The sequence below is a fragment of the Panthera pardus genome, unplaced genomic scaffold, assembly GCF_024362965.1.
Source record: "Panthera pardus isolate Hobbes unplaced genomic scaffold, ASM2436296v1 HiC_scaffold_22, whole genome shotgun sequence".
Classification (NCBI taxonomy): Eukaryota; Metazoa; Chordata; class Mammalia; order Carnivora; family Felidae; genus Panthera; species Panthera pardus.
The window spans coordinates 56,161,825-56,181,414 of NW_026526788.1; the positions used below are offsets into that span (position 1 = coordinate 56,161,825).

General features: G+C 54.4%; 1 protein-coding gene and 1 pseudogene across 1 annotated transcript; both read right to left on the reverse strand.

Annotated features, from left to right (window-relative positions):
• Nucleotides 1–2,005: 2,005 nt before the first annotated feature.
• Nucleotides 2,006–2,116, reverse strand: LOC128772636 (U2 spliceosomal RNA; annotated as a pseudogene).
• A 2,486-nt stretch (nucleotides 2,117–4,602) lies between these two features.
• SFRP5 (secreted frizzled related protein 5) lies at nucleotides 4,603–10,229 on the reverse strand. The gene is made up of 3 exons (XM_019459046.2): nucleotides 9,580–10,229; nucleotides 7,404–7,481; nucleotides 4,603–5,701 (listed from the first exon to the last, which is right to left on the reverse strand). Exons 1-3 carry the CDS (start codon nucleotides 10,097–10,099, stop codon nucleotides 5,355–5,357), a joined length of 945 nt encoding a protein of 314 aa, XP_019314591.1. The 5' UTR covers nucleotides 10,100–10,229; the 3' UTR covers nucleotides 4,603–5,354.
• Between the last annotated feature and the right edge of the window lie 9,361 nt (nucleotides 10,230–19,590).

A 19,590-nucleotide genomic window follows, 5' to 3' on the forward strand; every position in this document is an offset into this window, starting at 1 on the left:
GGCAGGGGTCCACAGCATGGAGAGGACCGAATGTGAGGTGGCTTGGAGGACGGACTGGCCATCAGAGAATTGGATGCCTGGTTTATTATTATTTTTATTTATTTATTTTTAATGTTTATTTATTTTTGAGAGAGCGTGAGCAGGGGAGGAACGGGGGGGGGGGGGGACAGAGGATCCATAGCGGGCTCCACGCTGACAGCCCGATGTGGGACTCAGACTCATGAACCACAAGATTGTGACCTGAGCCAAAGTCGGATGCGCAACTGACTGAGCCACCCAGGTGCTCCTGGATGCCTGGTTTAAAAGATGTCCCCAATTTGTTCTCAGGCACCCATCGGGAGGGACAGCAGCCAGGTTCTACTCCTGCTCTGGTGCCCGTTGGGACAGACCTGGGACAGACAGATACCTCCCACAGCCTGGCTTGAGTTGAGGGTTCTGTCATCTTTTTGTGGTTTGGTGGGGGTGGGGAGCAGTCTCCCGTGAGCCCTGGCAGACTTTGAACTGGCCCTGGTTTCTGGGGTCTTCAGAATTTGTAGTCATTTATCACCTGGCCCTCAGAGCTGAAGCCAAACGAAGTTCCATTTTCATGCCCTTATCTCCATGGAACCTTCTAGGCACCCCTTTTGAGAGGCCATGGTTCTAGCATCTCCCCTACAGCTGGCTCTGAGATCACGAGAACACCTACGTTTGTAGAGCACCGTACCAGGCAATGTGCTGAACACGACTGTTACTTAAACCTCATGACAACCCTAGAAGCTAGGCTCGATTATGAACTCCATTTAACTGATGAGTAAAACGGAGGCCTGGAGAGGTCAAGTAACCTGCACAAGGTCACATAGCTAGTAAGCCATGGAGCCAGGGTGTGGATCGTGCCACAGGTGCTTGCAGATGCCTCATCAGAGAAACTTTGGGTGAACGTAACAGTCCTGGCTCTCACCCTCCCCTCTGTTCTGCCTTGCCCCCACCAGCTCCAGGATCTTCTGAGCCACCCCTGAGCTAACTGGAGGGGACTGCCCATCCCTAGCCCTAGCAAAGGGGGCTCAGCCTCCAGGGGAACAGAGGCAGCCTTGTGGTGGGAGCTCCCCGCAACTGCCAGCACCACTCCCCCTTGGTTGGGTCTGTTTCAACACCCCAGAGCAGCACATTCCATTCTGTAGCACAGCTGGGGGCTGGGGATTCCGGATTCCCCTGGCCGCCTGCTTTCTTCAGGGCCCCAGCAGAGCCTGCTGTCTGGGCTGGGACACTGGGTCCCAGCCACACACATTCCAGCAGCAACCACCCCCCACGTTGGATTTGCCAAGGAGTGAACTTTAGCCAGGATTACAGCCGACTAAACAGTTGTGGGATGTGAGCTTCCTTTGTGGGGCTCAAGAGGCTGGATGCTGATGGGGCTGAGAGGGGAGGAGGGGTTGGGGGTGGGCTGCTTTAGGAGTCAGGAGAAAAGCCGCCGCCGTCTGAGGCAGGCTTCTCTGCCGCTGTCATGGCCCCTGGAGGGGGATCTGAGCAGGGCTCCCAGAAATCTTCCTGTAAGGCAGGGCAGCAGAGGCATTGTACCCCACCCCCGCTGGGCTTCGCCCCCAGTAGTATAGTGGTTAAGAGCAGGGAGTCAAATCCTAGTGCCACCACTATGTACCAGCTGTGTGTCCTTCAGTAAGTTAATTAACTTCTTTGAACCTCAGCCTTTGAACCTCATCATTAAAATGGGGATAATAATAGTACCTACTTCCAAAGGGTGTTGGCAGGATTAAATTATAATACCAAAGTGCCTGGGGTAGTGCCTGCCACCCAGCATGGACTTGACATTTTTTGATTGCTAGTGTTATGTCTTCTCCCCTCCATTGGCTTACATCGCACCTGGGTGTGTATTTTCTGAAGCAAACTCCCAAGTGTAGGTTCTGTCCTCCTGAAAGTAACAACTCCAGGTAGGTAAGATGTTCCTGTCTTTTCCCTGCCTTTCTGCCAGTAGCGTTTCTTAGTTAACCAATCAGGAATGTACTGAGCACCTATGATGTGTAGGCACTGTGCTAGCTAGGTCAAGGCCTTTGGTTAATAACAAATATTAAACTGATAAGAACAGATACTACACTTAATCTTAGCCAAAAGGCCGAGAAGCGATTATAACAAATATTAATTATCATTTAATGAACATTTTCCAAATGCTGGGCACTGGCTCCAGGAGCTTTTCATATATTTCCCTATTTTTTCAGCCACCCTGTGAAGTAGACATTATTGCTCCATTTTACGGTGTTCCCAATGTCACATGGTATCTAAGTCACAGGATTGGAACCCAGAACTGGGCTCTCCTACCTCTTTTCACCTGATCCTGAGCGTTTAGCAGCCTGCCCCAAATCCTTCCTGTTCTTTATCGGAACTCTGAGTTTGCACCCGGCCGAAACACTTCACTTCCTCTGCTCCCTTGCAACTAGGGATGGCCACGTGACTCCGTTCTGGCCGAGGAGCTACGTAGTGGAAATCTACCAGGTGGGACTTGGGAAATTACTGTTTTCCTGATCAAAAGGGCCAGGGGCAGCTGACGGGCTGCTTTTGCTTGAAGCCCTTCCCTGCCCTGCTGCCTGGAATGTGGTCGAGAAGTGGGGAGGAGGAGGCAACCACGAGAACAGAAGCCACCCCTGGCAGGGCAGGAAGACAGAATGAGCCAGGGACATGGACCTCCCACCAGCCCATCTCCAGACCTCTCGTGTGGAGCAGCCCCACTGTTTCTTGGGGTTTCTGTCAGAGGCAGCCGTTCACCGACACACAGCCCAGATGCTCGCCGGGCAGCACCAGCTGTCTGTCTCCAGGCCGGCCAGGAGGGAGCATGTTGTGACTGAAGGAAATGAAGGGTGGGCTCAGGCCGCGTGGGGCTTTGCCCGGTCTTTGGAAGGATTCTTCTTGGTCCCAGGGGAGAGACTGCCGGGAGGGTCCCACAGCAGATGTCGGGAGCAGAGCAGAGAGCAGGGCTTGACCCCTGTGTGGGGGGCGGGGGAGGAGTGCTTTACTGGGGCTTCCCAGGATGGGCTAAGGGAGCCTCTCCCCGCCCGCCGCCTCTCACTGGCTGCCAGCACCTGACAGAGGTCGCTATTGTGCTCTAGCCAGAAGTTGCTTTGAGTCCTGTGTGTTCAGTGGAAAAATAATCCCTGGTCCTGGTTGACCATAGAAGTGTCCGTAAATATTTGGTCGGGGTAGGAGTTTGGGAGACAAGGGGCAGATTCAGGGAGCTGGAGGGCTCTGGGTGAGGGTGGGCGGCAGCGGCTTCCTCAGAGCTGAGGACAAACAAGCAGGCCTCTGCTGCTCCTGACCTGTGGTGAGGCCACCTGACTGCCCGGGGAGGTGATTTACGGGCAGGCTGTCAGACCACCTGTTAGCTTCCCCTGGCCCCACAGCAGAATGTGGGCCCTTTGGCCTGCCTCACTTCTCTGTGGCAGCCTGCTTCTCTGAGAGCCCTGGAAGCCAAGGTTCTCCTCACAGGACGCGCCCCATTGTCTTGGAGGAGCGGGGAGCCTGGACTGGACTTGGCAGCTGTACACACTGTCGCTGGTGAGGAAAGCTGCTCTGGGGTGTCCCCAGCCCCCTGCCCTGGGTACCTCTGCCTCGTCGCTCGGCTTTTCTGACAAACCCCCGGGATTTCCTCATACCACCCCTTCCCTGAGTAGCAGGAGCCCGTTGCCTCCATTTTAAGCCTTCTCCCCTCCCTGCCCCATTCAGTTCACGGTAGCGGCCCGCGTGTGCTCTGAAGTCACTGAAGAAGCCCCTCGGTTGTTATAGCCACTTCCTTCCCGCACGCAGGACCAAGAAGCTCCAAGCCTGAGGTAACCTCAGCCCCTCACCCTCCTGCCTCAGCGGCTGGCTTATCTAGATCAAGGTTTTCAACACAGGCGGCATCCCACCCCGGAGAGCATCTAGAGATTCAGATTTCCGAGCACCCTCCAGAGATCCAGATTTAATTGCATAGAGTGGGGCCCAGTGTTTTGCAAAAGCTCTCTAGATTTGAAGATTTATGTGTCAAAATGCAGATTCTGATACAGCAGGCCTGGGGTGCCCCCCCCCTCCCCCCCAGCTTGTATTTCTAACCAGCTCCCAGGGGATACAGATTCTCTGGTCCCTGTAGCACAAGTCTATACCATTATCCCTACAGTTCAGGATCAGTGCCCAGTGTGTGTGTGTGTGTGTGTGGGGGGGGTGGGTGGCGGGGAGCAGGGGGTCTGAGTGCTGAAGGGGTAGGAGAGACATGTTTAGACCCCTGGCTCTTCAGAGTAGTTTCCTGTGCTCCAACCTTCTTGGGATCTGAGGGCAGACATTGTCAGGGAGATGTGGCAGGATTGTGAGAGCCTTTTGACCATGGGAGAAGGCTGGGGATCTTGGCATCTCCCTCTTCAGGAACAAAAGGAGGGCCATCTCCATCCCTCACTTAGTGATGCGGATGAGAAGGGTGCTCTCAAGGGATCTTACAAGAACATGGGCATTGCTCTTAGGCGTTCCAAGTATGCCTGTGTGGACAGGCCATGGGTTATGACAAGGGCCTCTTCCTAAAAGTCCCTTCTGACCCTCCCTCTCTCCACCTCTGGGACCAGCTGACAAAGAAATAACCTAGTCAAAACCAACTTATTTTTCTTTGATTTAATTAAAAACTTAAAAAAAAATTAAAAACCAAACCTTGCCTGCAACTAATCTAGTACCTATGGCCTTGCTGCGTAGCAATAATTTACTCATCATCAGGGTAAAAGGGACATGCGGAGGCTGAGGGATGAATCCCAAAAAGCAGCCTGTGGGAGGGGGTCTGGGCTGGGCTTCTCCAGTCTAGCTGGAAGGGAGAGGGGAAGAGATGGGGAAGGTGGGGGAACTGTAGCTGGAAGGTGCTACGACCCTAATGCCCCTCCTTTGGGGGGGCTATGATGACACGAGGGAGCAGTGGGGGTGGGGGACTGGCCCCCAAGTAGCTCAGCCTAATAGACTTTCTGAGGCGAGGCCTCCCCACCAACAGAGTGGAGCTGACAGCATGGTCTGTTCTGGAAGCCACCTCGTGAGGCTGCTCAGAGCCCCTCCATGCTTCCCTTGCTCTCTCCTCCCACCACCTACTTTCTGAAACCCTGAGCTTTCAAATGAGAAAGCTCTGCTCCTAAGAGAAGTCCCCAGGGACTCCAGAACCCCTCAGTCAAGGACAGCTCAGGTTCCATGCCCATTCCTTAGGGCCTGTGCTGGTAAGAGCTCTGCTCTGCATGGAACCGCTCTCTGTCAGGGCTGGGTCAGCCTGGGAATAGAGGTGAGGCCAGATGGGCAGGAAGAGAGAGAATGCCCCAGGGGTGGGGACAGAGAGCAAGGCACAGCTGGCTGGATGGGGCAGGGAGGAGCGTCCTTCAGTGGGGTTCAGCAGCCCCATAGAAGAAGGGGTAGTAGAGGGAGCAGGGGTAGGAGAACATGAACTTGACTGCGAATTTCATCTCCTTATTCTTCTTGTCCCAGCGGTAGACGGCCATCAGCAGCAGCTGTCCGTCCACCTTACGGCCCATGACCAGGAAGCTGCCGGCCAGGCTGTCCAGCTGTGGACAGGGGCAGCTGGCACCATTCTTCATGTGCAGCACCAGCCTCTTGGTGTCCTTGCGCTTCAGTGGGCCTGGCTTGAGCAGCTTCTTTTTTTTCTGGGCTCCAATCAGCTTCCGGTCCCCATTCTCTATCTTGATCTCCTTGATGCGCATCTTAACCACTGTGTGTGGGGTGGGTAGACAGAGGGACCGTGTGAGAATGGGCAGGTTTGCTCCGGCTGCTGGTGGCCCCACAGTTGGTGCTCAAGCCTGAAGTTCCAAGCCTGGGTCTTGGGAAGGTGGGCTTATATGGGTACATTTTTGAAGCTCCTATCATGTGCTAGACTTTCACCGGCACTATCATGTTTCAGCCTTGAGCTATGGTGGGGGGGAATGAGATTAACCCCAGAGCCCCTGCCTTTCCATGAACCAAGTGCAGGGTGGACAGCTCCTGGTGGGGAGTGGAGTAGGGTGTTGGGGTCCCCAGGAAATACCGCAGGTGGAGCTGCCCAACTGGAAGGGGAGGTTTGGTGGGGGGCGGGGTCCTTGTGACAGAGGGAGGCTGGACTTCATGATCTCTGGGGGTGCTTTGAAATGTGATTTCTGGCTCTGTGTGTGTGTGTGTGTGTGTGTGTGTGTGTGTGTGTGTGTGTTTGGAGCAATGATGGGCTGATAAATGTTTGACAGCTGGCCCTAGGGAGGGGCCCGCTCTGTAGCATGTGCTGGTTCCCATGGGGTAAATCCCCCCACCATGGCCCACCGCATCACAGAGCACTAGGTCGGGAAGTGTGCACAACCAGCTCTTGCTGGTGCAAACACACCACTGTAATCTGTGTGACTGTAGAATGGGTTCGGAGTGTGATGTGTGGTGCTGTGTATTTTATGTATGAGAGTATTTCTGTGGTGTGTCTGGAGTGTGAATGTAGGGGTGAGTGTGGGGGAGGTGGTTGAAGGCCTGAGTGGTCGGGGTGATCAGGACATTCAGGGTGGCTGCAGAGAGCTTCATACAGTTGGGGACTGGGAGTCTGGAACATGGGGGTCACTTGGGCTAGTCTCCCCCTTCTACAGGCATCTGGATCCCCCATCTCTGGGAGCAGCCAGGGAGATGCCAGAGAATGATTCTGTCCACCCAGGGAAGGAAACTTATAAAATCTTTCTATCTCTCTCTTTCTCCCCTTACCCCCTCTCTTTCCCTCTCTCGGATACGCACATACCTTGCAATAGTAGTAATCTCTTTACAAACAGACTAACAACATAAAAGACTTGCTGAACTAAGGATTTCATTGCTATCTCTTTTTTACAGACAGGGAGGCTAAGACACAAAACAGGAGTCAACTTGGCAAAGGCCACATGCTGGGTCGTGTGGGCCTGACTAGACTTGGCTCACTGTCCCAGGAGTGGAGAGGCCCCAGGACGAAGCCGTGGGACAAGTGACTGCAGCTCGCCTGGCCAGCGGTGCATCGGGTACCAGGCCGAGGTGCCCCAGGGACGAGGGTGCTGTACTTCCACCCTGGGGCCCATCTCTCCCCCGGGTGCCCCCATCCATCTCTGGGCTTAGCCTGCTTCTCCTAAAGGGAATCTAGCCCTGGAGGCCCCTCTGTGGGCCAGTGCCAAGGGAGGACTGGAGGAGCCCTGGCCAGGGATGGTTTCTGGGCCCATGGACCATGGCCTTGAGGGGCTTCTGAAGCCCCTGAGATAACCTGCAAAAAGAGCTGCATTTCTCTGGGGAGAGGGTTCATGGCCCTGATCAGATTCTAAGAGGAATCCATGATGCAGAAACTGTTAGTATTCAGTGTGATGGTTGTGGACGTGTGTGTGTGTGTGTGTGTGTGTGTGTGTCAAGGAGAGGCACTGGGGCAGTGGCCATGTGGGCTCCACACTCACCGAAGTCGCTGGAACACATCTGTTCCATGAGGCCATCGGCACTGTGCTCCATTTCACACTGGGCACAGATCTTGGTCACTGTGAAGAGAGAAGCAGGGGTGGAGACGAGGGAGGCTCATGAGGGGATCAGAGTTCAATAAACCACTTAGAGCCCAGGCTAATGACTGAAGAGCCACCTCCCCCTGCCTAGCCTCCACTCTGTCATCAGGAACTGGGATGACGGTACCGATGGTCACTGAGGGGTTGTGAGGTTCAAAAGAGATAAGGTTGCATGGGGACAAAACTGTCCCAGTGGGCACCACTGCTCCATGGCCCTGGCAACTGCAACCATGACGTGGGCTGTCTTCTAAACTTTGTTTCATTTAATCCTCAGACTATGAAGTATTACTCTTCAAGAAAAGAAAACTGAGGTCCAGAGTGGCTACCCACTCTGCAAAACTATTGAGAAGTGAGTGTAGGACTCAGGATTTGAGGCTCCCAGGCTAGTGCTGCAGTAGGGGTAATCTGCAGGGGCTTTCTTGGAACACAGGTCCAGGAAGGTGGGGGACAAGTGACACTGCCAGGACAGGGACTGTGGTAAACTGAGGGGACCACCCTCTAAGGTGGGTGGCTTAGCGTGGCCAGAACTTCTGATTTTTCCAGGGAAGCCACAACTCTTAATTTTTATATGAAATATTTTGTTTTATTGGCCACACACACGCTTTGGGCTGCCTCTGGTTCTCAGGCCACCACACAGCACCTGACCTCTGTCCCATGTCTCTGCCTCCAGGTAGGTGCCCCATCACAGGGGAAGGTGGGCTTCAAAGAGGGCAGGACTGTGCGAGCGGGCCCAGGTGGGGTTCCGAGCCTGGGATTTCCCTGCCTTACAGGCTGTTAATATTGGGGTTCCAAGGAAACCAGAAAAAGGAATCATGCCAGGATCCCTGTTAGGGACTGCACTGTCTCTGCTTGAGCTGGCTGTCTCTCCCCTGCTTCCTGACCCCAGCACAGGGTATTTCCCTTCTCTCCACACACTCCACACCCAGTCTCAGGACCCCTACCTGACTCTCAGGAGGGGACGTGGGGGTGCAGGACCAAGGGCTGTGTGGGTGAGGCGAGCCCTGAGGGGGTGGGTAGGGTGTTCAGACAAGAAAAGGGGAAAGCAGTGCTGCCTCCTGGGGAAGTTGCAGCATCAGGGGCTCCTTAGACTCCTGACAAACTGCCCAGACACAGCTCTCCTGCTCATGCCGCTGTTTATTCCCCGGTCTGGTGCCCAGCCCAGGCTTACTCTGCTTGGAAGGAGTTTGGCGTTTGGGGCGGGCCATGGGGCGCACAGGGAAGGGAGGCTGAGGCCAGGGAGAGATTAGGGGTAATGGGACTGGGGGCGGTTGGGAGGTGGCACGTAGGATCTCACGGGTTTCTGGAACCTGAGCTGGCTTCCTATATTACTTATGGGAAAACCGAAGCTCCAAGTTCAGCAGCTCTCCCAAGGGCTCCTTGTCAGTGGCAGATGCTGGCAATCTGCTCTTTCTTCCTGCATTGAGCTTTTACCCCAAGGCCTCCCAACCTGGGGATTGGGGAAGAGAGTGGGAGAATTTGGGGTTCCCAGGTGCAGAAAATGGGGGGTGTGAGTGTTGGGGGGTGGAAACCATAGCCCAGGAGCGTGCTTACCCCAGTCTTCGCTAAACCCCTTCCCCCCGCCCTTCTCCCTTCCCGAGGTCCCAACACGGGATGGGAGTGATGCTTGTTTTGGTGCCCTGGGGTCCAGAGCTGTGGAGGAGGTGAACGGGCTTGGGCATTGTTTAGCGACCCTGGGCATTCTTGGGCTTAGGCCACAAGGCATTTATGGGGATGCCCCAGGATGGGGGGACAGCATTGGGGCTACCCAGGGATTCCAGAGGTTTAGGAAGGTGGGCGCTGCCAGGGACCCCAGGGGCGTCTTCAGGAACGGAGTTGGAATGGGGAGAACCCGCGAGCTTTGTCCAGAGCCTGGGAAGGCACTAGTCTGGCAGTGTGTGGGAGGTGGGAAGGCTGGAAGGCTGTGGGGGACAGTTCCCGGGGTACGCAGGGCTGAGCGAAGGCGGTGTGTGTGTGTGTGTGTGTGTGGTGGGGTGCCATCTCCGGGAGGCTAAGGGCCCAGCTCGCGGGCGCCCGGGGCTGTCGGAGCGCGCGGGGGCGAGGGCGGCGGCGGCGCTACCTGGAGGCGCGGTGGCAGGCAGGTGTCCGAACTGCACAGCGATGCAGAGGTCGTTGTCCAGGGGGAACTTGTGGCAGTGCAGCATCTCGGGCCAGGGGAAGCCGTAGGCCTCCATGAGCGGCGCGCAGCCGGCGCGCACGGCCTCGCACAGCGAGCGGCACGGGTAGATGGGCCGGTCGAGGCAGACGGGCGCGAAGAGCGAGCAGAGGAAGACCTGCGTGTCCGAGTGGCAGCGCTTGGCCAGCAGCGGCAGCCAGCTGCTCGCCTGCTGCTTCACCTCGGCCAGGCTCTCGTGCTCCAGCAGGTTGGGCAGCCGCATGCGCTTGTAGCCCACGGTGTGGCAGAGCGGCAGGTCGGCGGGGATGTCGAGGCACTGCGGCGGCTTGGAGTACGAGCGCCCGTGCAGCGGCTCGGCCTGCCAGCCGTAGTAGTACTCCTCGCCGCGCGCCGGCGCCCCGTGAAGCGCCCCCAGCAGCAGCGCCAGCGCGGCCGCCCGCGCGCCCCCCGCCGCCGCCCGCATGGCTGCGCACACCCCGGCCTCTCGGTGCGCGGCGCCCCCAGCTGCCCCGGCGCGCGCCCGCCGCCCCGCCGCTCCCCTGCAGCCGCCGCCGAGGTGGCCCGAGTGCTCGGCTCCCGGGCGCACCGAGTGATCCTGGCGCCTCCCACCTCGGGGCTCCGGGCCCGGCCTCGCCGCGCGCCCCAGCCAATCTCCGGCCGCCCGGCCGCCCGGCCCCCCGGCCCCGGCGGGGAGTCGAGGTGGAGCCCCCTCGGCCCCTCCCGCCGGCTCCCGCGCGTCCCGCCCCGCGCCGGCTCGCGCGCCCCTCTCTCGCGCACCGGCTCCCCGGCCTCAGCGCGGGGCCGGCCTCGCGCCGCTCCCGGGGCGTCCTCACGTCCCTCGCCTCCCTGGGCATTACGTCGCAGGTCGAGTTCTCCATCCTTCCTCCTTATCTCCCTCCGCCACAGCCTCTCCTGTTCCTTTTCTCACTCACTTCACTTGCTTATCTGTCCGTCTCGGCCTTTCCCCCTCCGCTCTGTTTTCTCTTCCCTGACACCTCGGTTCTCCTTTCTCCTGGCGGGAGGCTCCTGGCTGCCCACACCCTCCTGCTCCATGAGGGCAGTTCTTCACCCGTCCGATCTCGAGCATTTGTCTGAACTCCCCCTGGTGCCCGGCACTGTGCTGGCTGCCGGGGAATCAGAGATGGATCTGACCCAGGACTTCCCACCTCCAGGGACATCGTAGCCTAGTGGGGGCGCAGGTAATCATAACTGCCATTCATGGAGCTCCCAGGGCCGTAGACACGGCGCAGTACTTCACGGCTTTATCACCTACTATTTCTATTGCTAGTTAATGCTTATTGGATCCTTACTGTGTCTGTTCTAAGCACATCGCATAGGTTACCCTGTTTAATTCTCAGAGCAATGCTATAATAAGGCGAGTGGGTAGTTATTATCCCCACTTTACAGATGAAAGTATCCAGGCAAAGAGAAGTTAAGTAAGGATAGGGGCCAGGACTTGAACCCTGGTGGTCTGGTTCCAGAGTCAGAGCCAGGGCACAACCAGGAGGTCTGGATTCGGAGTCTGCAGGCCTACTGGCTATGGGGTGCTTAGGGTGAAGTAACTGGCCCTCAGTCACATAGCTAATAGGTGAAGGAGCCAGAATTTGAATCCAGGCTTGGGCTCCGAAGAGGCCGGGGCTTAAGTACTCTGCCCGAAGGTAATTTCCAACCCAGGACAGGAATGGCTGTGGGAGGAGGAAGGAATTGAGGATATCCAAGGAGGCATCAGAGAGGAGGCATTCAGGAACCCCATGTTTGCCCCCTGCCTTCCATTGGCTTTCGTGTGGGAGGAGCCTTTGGAGGGAGGCTTGGGGGTGGGGAAGCTTCTTCTTGAGAGCCTGACCTGAGACCTGACCTCCCCGGTCTTTGGTGGGGAGGTCCCCTGGGAATGTGTCTCGTAGGAAGGCTTGGGGAAGTCTGGGGCTTGGGTCTGTGCTTGCCCCTTCCACTCTTGCCCTTATACCTCCTACCCCCATCCTCCTGACTGTTTCCAGGGCTCCTGTCTTCCCATGGATCTGTCCTTCCTGTGGTAGTGGAGATGGGTGAGGGGCCACTCTTCCTAATGTTCAGCAGACACACATGAAGCCCCTACTATGTGCAAGGCTTGGGGTGTGGTGTACACACCACAGATGGGATGCTTTATCTGATCTGGTTGTGAAAAAAAGACAAAAGGCAGGACAGAAGAAACAGAAGCAATTCAGCAGATGGAGCCCAGGGTGGGAAATGATGGCTTTTGATGTCCAGGACGACCTAGTTGGGTTCAGGTGAAACAGGCAGAGGACCTTTGCCCTCCTTTCTTCCTCTCCCAACCCCCAGCATGAAGAGGTTCTGTGGATGAAAAGCCAGAAGGTACAGGACCTCTCCCTGCAGGCCCAGGCAGCGGAGTGTAGTAATGGTACAAGAACCAGGACTTTGCAGACAAAATGAGCCAGGTTGAAGTCCAAGTGCACTTTTGCTGAGTGACCTTGGGCAACGACTTAGCCATTCTGACCATCCATTTTCTTGTTTGTAAATGGAACATTCTCAGTAGTTATTGCGAGGGGCCAAGAAAATGACGCATGGAAAGAAAGCCCCCTGCATAATGCCCGCGTATAATAGGCACCTAGGAATGTTAGATCTCTAAGAAATGTATGACTTTAGGGTAAGAATGTGATGTGTGTTCTGAAGGCTTCCTTGGCCTTGGCTCTGGTCTGGGGCTCTGAGCAGTGATGCTGTTCTCTGTGCTCCAGTTCGCTCTCATCCCTGATTCAGGCTTGGCAGGGTTTCTGCACGTCAGGGAGGTGTGGTCCTGGGCACTGGCAGGGAGTGTTGGCGCCCCCCAAGTGGTCGTGCAAGGTGCAGGCTCCCTGGGCAGCTGGTCGCCTGTGCTGTTCTTGGCGTCCCAGTGCCCGGCCTGTTCCTGTTGCTGGTTATGTAAGAACTGTGCAAGGCCTAAGAGCCAGGTGAGTCTGTACCCGGCAGCTCACAGGCTTCTAAGGGCAGAGGGGCCGAGCTGGGAGCCTCCTGGAAGGGGAAGATGGGCAGTCTTTGCCCGACAACTCTGCCTTGGGGACTCCCAAGACTCCCTGACATGTGAGATTAAGGAGGGAAGGCCTTCGCAGGAATGAAGCCTAGGTGGGGGCTGTCAGGAAGAGCCCTCTCTCCAGCCAGGTCAATGGGTCACCCTGGCTCTGTGGCCCGGGCAGGGAGGAGGCTGCACTCTGATGTCATGTCTTTTCCTGATGAGCCTGTTCCAGGGCCTAGGCAGCTGTGGGGAACGCTTGGCGTGCTGGGCATCTGTCCATCTTGGAGCTTCTGCAGTCTGTCCAGGTGCACGTTTCCCCGAGGTGATTGAGGGACCGTTCGTTCAAAAAAAAAAGCGTATCTGTGGTTTGTCGTGAGCAAAGGTCTACATAGATGCCTGTTAGATCAAACTTGTTAGTTATGTTAGCAAATCTATGTTTTTCTACTTTTTTATTGCCTACTTCAGTGATTCTCCAAGTGTGGTCAGGGTTCTCCTGAGGGGCCCCAAGTCCCTTTAAGGGAATCTACAACTGTCAGAATTATATGCAATTCAGAGATTCACTCTAAACAAGATAGACTAATGGATCTTAAGGTAACAGGGTAAGAAAAGTTTATTGATATGGATTCGGATGCTACATTACAACCAACATTTAAGGAACTGTCACATGGCAGGTTTTTAGTAGTATCAAAGAAGAATATGTACAATATCTGAAAAGGCTGTTGAAATATTCTATTTTGCAGCTACATTTCTATGTGAGGCCAAATTTTCTTCATATGCTTCAAGCAAAACAACACGTAACAACAGATTGAATGCAGGAAGAGGTATGAGAATCTAAATCTATTAAACCAGACATGAGAGAGATTTGTAAAAATCAAGGCAATGTCACTCTTTTCACTATTTTTTTTTGTTTTGTGAAATATAATTATTTTCCACAGAATTTGTTATTTATGTTAACATATAAGAGGTTTATTTTTGTTATTTTAAATGGGCTAATAAATAAAATTTCCCTCAGTTTTAATTTTAAACGTGTAAATATTGGTAGGTATAAAAGCATATAAACAAAAGGTCTTTAATTAATCTAAAAACCTCAATCACTTTTAAGAGTATAAAGGGTTCCTAAGACCAAAAATTTAAGAACTGCCAGTTTACATATTTCCTTCCTTCCTTCCTCTTTCCCTCCTTCCTCCCTCCCTCCCTTCCTACTTTCCTTTCCCTCATTCCTCCCTCCCTTCCTTCCTCCATTCCCTCCTTCCTTTCCCTCCTTCCTCCTTCCCTCCTTCCTCCCTTCTTTCCTTCCTCCCTCCCTTCCTTCCTTCCATCCTCCCTCCCTCCCTCCCTCCCTTCCTTCCTCCCTCCCTCCCTTCCTTCCTCCCTCCCTCCCTTCCTTCCTTCCTCCCTCCCTTCCTTCCTCCCTTCCTTCCTTCCTTTCCCCCCTCCCTTCCTTCCTTCTGTCCTCCCTCCCTCCCTCCCTTCCTTCCTCCCTCCCTTCCTTCCTCCCTCCCTCCCTTCCTTCCTCCCTTCCTTCCCCTCCTTCCTCCTTCCCTCCTTCCTCCCTTCCTTCCTTCCTCCCTCCCTTCCTTCCTTCCTCCCTCCCTTCCTCCCTCCCTCCCTCCCTTCCTTCCTCCCTTCCTTCCTCCCTACCTTCCTTCCTTTCCCTCCTTCTTCCTTCCTTCCTTCCTTCCTTCCTTCCTTCCTTCCTTCCTTCCTCCCACCCTCCCTCCCTCCCTCCGTCTCTCTCTTTCATAATCCCTACACCCAGGGTGGGACTGGAACCCAAAACCCTGAGCTCAAGAGTTGCATACTCTACTGACTGAGCCAGCCAGGCACCCCTATTCTATTCATTTCTGATAGAGGTGTATAAAATCTACTTTGATTGTGCGTTTTCCTTTTTTTTTTTTTTAATCAATTTTGCTTTATATACTTTGAAGCTATGTTGGGAGCATAAAGTTTCATGACAACTATATGTTCTGGTTGGATTATAATTTCCATCTGTATGAGATAGCCTTCTTCATTCCTTTTAATGCTTTGGTTTTGGGAATAATAATTCCAGGAACCAACATTTAACTAGAGCCTGCTGTGGGCTGGGCATATACATGAAATAGTCTCAGTCCCTGTCCATGTGGAGAATGTGGACACACAAAGGCAACGTAGTGTGGCAGGAAGAATCTGGGCTTTGAGTCAGACTGACTGGTGGTGAATTCTGAGCACTTGCTAGCTGTGTGTCCTTGGGCATACGTCTCTTGAGCTTTGAACCTTAATTTCTTCACGTGTAGGATGAGGTGAAGAACGTTTATTTCCTGGGTGTTAGTGAAGACCTACTGAGGGAAGGGAGGAGAGGAGCACCCAGCATAGTGCCTGGCATCCGGTAGCTCTGTGATCAGTACTATAATGGAGCCATGAGCGAGAGGTCTGCCCCTCTCATGTCTCTTACAAGGCCCCCAGGGAGAGGCAGTGCATGACAGTGGGGAGTGCACCAAGCTTGGATTCAGAAGATTCAGTTGTGTGTTTTCAACTCAGTAGGAAGTCCCCTCCCCCCACACACCCTGAGTCTCATCTGGGGAGACACCCAGTGTCCTCATCTGGGAAATGGGGAGGATCACCTCTGCTTTACATTCTCCATGGGGCCATCTTGATGATCAAATGAGATAATGAAGAGGAAGAGAGTTGAGATGATGATGGAGGTGAGGCTGGCTTTGTCCTTGGCTCAAGGCCAAGGACCTCTTCTGTCCCGGTCTGTGAGGAGGTCCTGCTTGCACAGGCTTGCCTGCCTCCCGGGAGGGCTGGGATGCCCAAAGCGTTGAGACAGAGCTAGCAGGGACCCATTGTTGTCCCCCAGCGTCTCCTCCCCTCCCATTGCCTAGAAGAGGAAACTAGAACTTGGCCTTCCTGGCTCCCAGCCCAGTGCTCTTCCTACCACACCTATAACACTGTTTTACTTTCCATCATTTAGCTTTGTTGACTGCAAAGTCAACATCTGTTGCAGAGTCCCAGCTCTGCAGAGTCTTCCTGCTGCACAACCTATGCTCTGGGAAGCAGTTCAGAAGGGCCTATCTGGGATCTCTGGGTGCCTTCTAGCAGTGGGGGCCTGGTTGCAGAGGGGCTGGATCTGGGCCCACTGTCATTGAATCAAATGGCCAGGGAGACAAGTCGCAGTCCTTCCTTCTATGACCCTGGACACCGGCAGGCACACTGGTTGTCCTGGACCTCGGGGGAACAAAAGCAGAGACCAAGCACGTCTTGGACCTGGGGCATGTCTGGCTCTAAGAATGCCTGAAATGCAAAAGAAAGCATGCAGGTGGGCTTTGCTAACATTCTCAGGACAGGGCTGGGGACAGAGAGAAGGCTCTTCTTTTCTCCCGGGGTTCCCAGCACACCTGGGACCCCCAGGGTCTGGCTAGTGGGTAACCCTGGCTAGAGAGGCAGCCAGATGTTCCGGTTAAGACCGTGAACTCTGAAATGAGACTGGATTCTGATTTCAGTAATGCTGCCTGACCTTGGGCAGGTTATTTAACCTCTCTGGGCTTTAGCTTTCTCATCTGTAAAGTAAGGATAATAACAAGAATTCCTTTTTGGAGTACATAGAGGATTAGAACTCATTTAACAATTGCTCACAGCAGTGCAGACCGGAAGAGCTGTCTATATAGCTGCTAGTGAATACTATTGAACATTGACATGACAATGGTCTTCAGAGGCTGTCACCAAATTATGTGGCTCCTCGCTCCTCAATTTCTCTTAAATCCACCTGTGCTCTCCCTCCTCCTGACTTGTCTTTCCTCACTGCTGAGGGCTGTCCTCTGGTCCCGTTGTTTTCCTTGCTGCAGGAGAGAACTGACCATTTCACACTGCTAACCTGCTGGCCTCTCCCTTACGCTCAGGACCCTTAGTTGCTCCAGTTGCCTTTAGCATAAACTTCTTCCCAAGACTTTAGTGGGCCAGGCCTCCTCCTTGGGCTTGCACATAGAACCTGAACCCCGGCGCCCCCCCCCCCACCCCCCCACCCTCCCTCCTCCGGCGGCCTCCTCACACTGGTCATCATAGTACTGGGTTTATTTTCTCAATTTCGGGCATCCCCAGAGACAGAGTGCTGCACAAGGGCAAGAGCTTGTCTTGTTCGTCTCCATTTCTCTAGTTCCTCGTACACCGCCAGTCATGTAGTAGGTGCTCAGTAAATGTTGCATGAATGAATGACTGAACGGGTGGATGAATACTTGGTGGGAGGACGTGGCTGAAGAAGGGAGTCTTCGGAGCCAGCCGGGCTCAGGCTGGAGCCAGCTTCCTTTAAGCTGTTTTGGTCTCTGTTAGAATTCTTGGGGGGCTCAGGGAAGATCAGCAGGGCTATAGGGTGACTGTGGACGAGTGGAGTAAATTGAGAAGCATTTCATGCTTGCTGAGGGATTGGGGGTGATGGACGAGCACTTACGCTCATGTTGACTTCCCTCCCTCCCTCTTTCCCTGTCCTCTCCTGAGCACTTGTTTAGGGCATCCTGGGTGCCTGGTATTAGGCTCTGTGCTTTCCCATACATTATCTCATTTAATTATACACTGCGAGGTAGGTATTATTACCCCCAATTAATATGAGAAAACTGAGACCCAGAGAGGTTCAGTAACTCGCTTCTAATCACACAGCCAAGAAGTCAAAACTTGAAGCCTGGACTTCCCTTTGTGGCTGCATGTGAGAAGTGGCTGGGGGGAGTTGCATCTTGTTGAGCACTGACCCCAACTGTCTTGCAGAGGAGGAGGGCGCTAGGGCCAGAGTGAGACTTCCACGGGACTCAGGTAACTGAGGCTGCCTTAGGTTTGACCCTGCTCGGCCAGGCCACTGCCCTTGGGGAGCTCAAGATCTAGAGGGGCCGCCAGGCAACGAACAAAATTCACGAATAGTTTATAATCACAACTACAGCGACTTCTTGGTTGGGATGTAGAGAGGTACCCCCAAAGCCTCCTCTTTGTGGGAAGGAGAATGAGCACTGGACACAGAGTCAAAGGCACCTATTATTAGGCTTTGCCTCTACCATTTATGGACTGTGGGATTCGGGTGAGACACGACTACCCGTGCTTTAGTTTCCCCCTCTGCAAACAAGGACTTTCTACTGCAGACGCGTGGTAAGATTACATGAGAAGTACCTGAAGGTGCTGAAAACTGCCGGGGTGCAAGTGGTCAGAGTTTGTGCAATCACGGGAGGGAGACTGCGCGTGGCCCCCCGCTCTCTCGGCTCCAGCTGTGGCTATACGGGCCCTCAGGACCCCAGGTTTAGAAAACGTTTCAGTTGAAAGCTATTCACTATTCCTGTGGTTCCTGACCATCAGGGTCTGTGAAGGCACTACTGAAGGTTCATAAACTGTTCTCCACGTTTCCCCAAATCAACACAGAATGGCTCATTTAACCGTAAATAAAACAACGGATTGCTTTGCTTTGGGCTGGAATTACAGGCTCTCAGGATGGAAGGCCTTCTCTCGCTGAACAGGAGTAGATTGGCAGTCCATGCATCTTTGATTAATTTAAAAAACAGAGACTGGGTGAGGGAAGTGAGTGGCCAAGCAAGGGGAACTGTAGGTCAGAGAGGCCCCAGGGGCCTTTGTGCTCAGGGTGTAGGAAAGGAAGTCAGGAAGCCCCCAGGAGGTGCTGGAGGGCAGGACTGCAGAGGGGGAAACCCAGGGCAGGAGTGGTAGGGGTGGGGGCCAGCTGTTGGGGCACCCTGGGCAAACAATGGCCTCATTAAGGAGAGGGTGTTGGTGGGGAGGAGCCCAGCAGGGCCAGAGAATCTCCAATCCCCTACCCTGGCCAATGGAGCAATTGTCCTCTGTTAGGAGGGAGCTGGGGCCTGGGCCTGGGAACTGCTGGGTGCTTGCCCTGAGGGCCACTGAGGTGGTCCCAGCCTCTTTGCCTGGATTCAGAATGGCTCCTCTGTGCTCAATGCTTAGCTTCAGGCTACCTGGTCCTAGTGCTTCCAGCTGGTGGTTCAGGGTGCAGGTGCTCGTACAAGGCTCTCTGAAAAAGGGCCCCTGCTTCCCTCCTGCCCACTTCTGGAATACTGAGGCCTGACTAGGTTGGTCTGAGGCTCAGCCCAGGTTTTGTGGCTCTCCTGTTCTCCACTTGTGTGCTGCACTGTGGCCTTGGGCTGGTTGCTTGACTTCTCAGGTCTCAATTGTTTCACCTATAAAGCTGGGGAGCATTAGGCTCAAAGTACGCAGCTGCATGGAGAACCTGCCCCACCCTGCCTGGGTTTGGTTATCAGGAACCCCGGGGCTGATACCGGCATTTAAATGGGCAGGGGCCAGGGATGCCTAACTCCTGCCGTGTCCAGCCCAGCCCTTCATGACCAAGAGTTGTCCTGCCCCAAAGGCTGATAGAGACCCTGTGGAGAAGTGCTCATAAATCAATGCTTTTCATCGTTGGTGTTTTTAAAGTAAGGCAACTCTGTTTTCAAACGATGTGGCTTGTGGGAACTCAGCAGATAAAACAGATGAGGGCTGGGGCGGGGCCCAGAGCCTACCCACAGAGCATTCCCAGACCCCACAGTGGCTCCTGTCCAGTGTGAATTCTCTCCAGGGCCTCATGTGTAGGCTAGGCCCGATTTGGCTGCTCTGGGTGTTCTGACTGATTGGTGGGCATCTATTCTCAGCCATTGGACATCTGCTAAGATCAGGCAGTGTCTGCACTGTGCCTGTCATTATGCCTTACCTCTGCATATGCACCATGGTTTGTTTGATTTTGTTTAATTGATAGAGAGGTACGGTGGGCAGGCAGATGAGATTTGGGGTTAACTTCCTATGGTTGTAAATTGTCCTTGGCTTCCTTGGTCTACCTGGACTAGGCTGGACGATTTGGGCCATCGCAGGGCACACCCACAGCCAGGAGAGGAGAGAGGTTCCCAAATTTGCAGTGGGAAGCAATCACCTTGGAAGCTGGTTAAAATACACGTTCAGATTGTTGCTGAGTTACCTACAGA

What these genes read in the sequence shown, in the direction of transcription:
- SFRP5 (XM_019459046.2), bottom strand. Translation starts at nt 10,099, where the DNA reads ATGCGGGCGGCGGCGGGGGGCGCGCGGGCGGCCGCGCTGGCGCTGCTG. An exon ending in GCCTGCCACCGCGCCTCCAG is followed by an intron (nt 7,482 to 9,579) that starts GTAGCGCCGCCG and finishes CTCTCTTCACAG; the next exon opens with TGACCAAGATCTGTGCCCAG. An exon ending in GATGTGTTCCAGCGACTTCG is followed by an intron (nt 5,702 to 7,403) that starts GTGAGTGTGGAG and finishes CCCCACACACAG; the next exon opens with TGGTTAAGATGCGCATCAAG.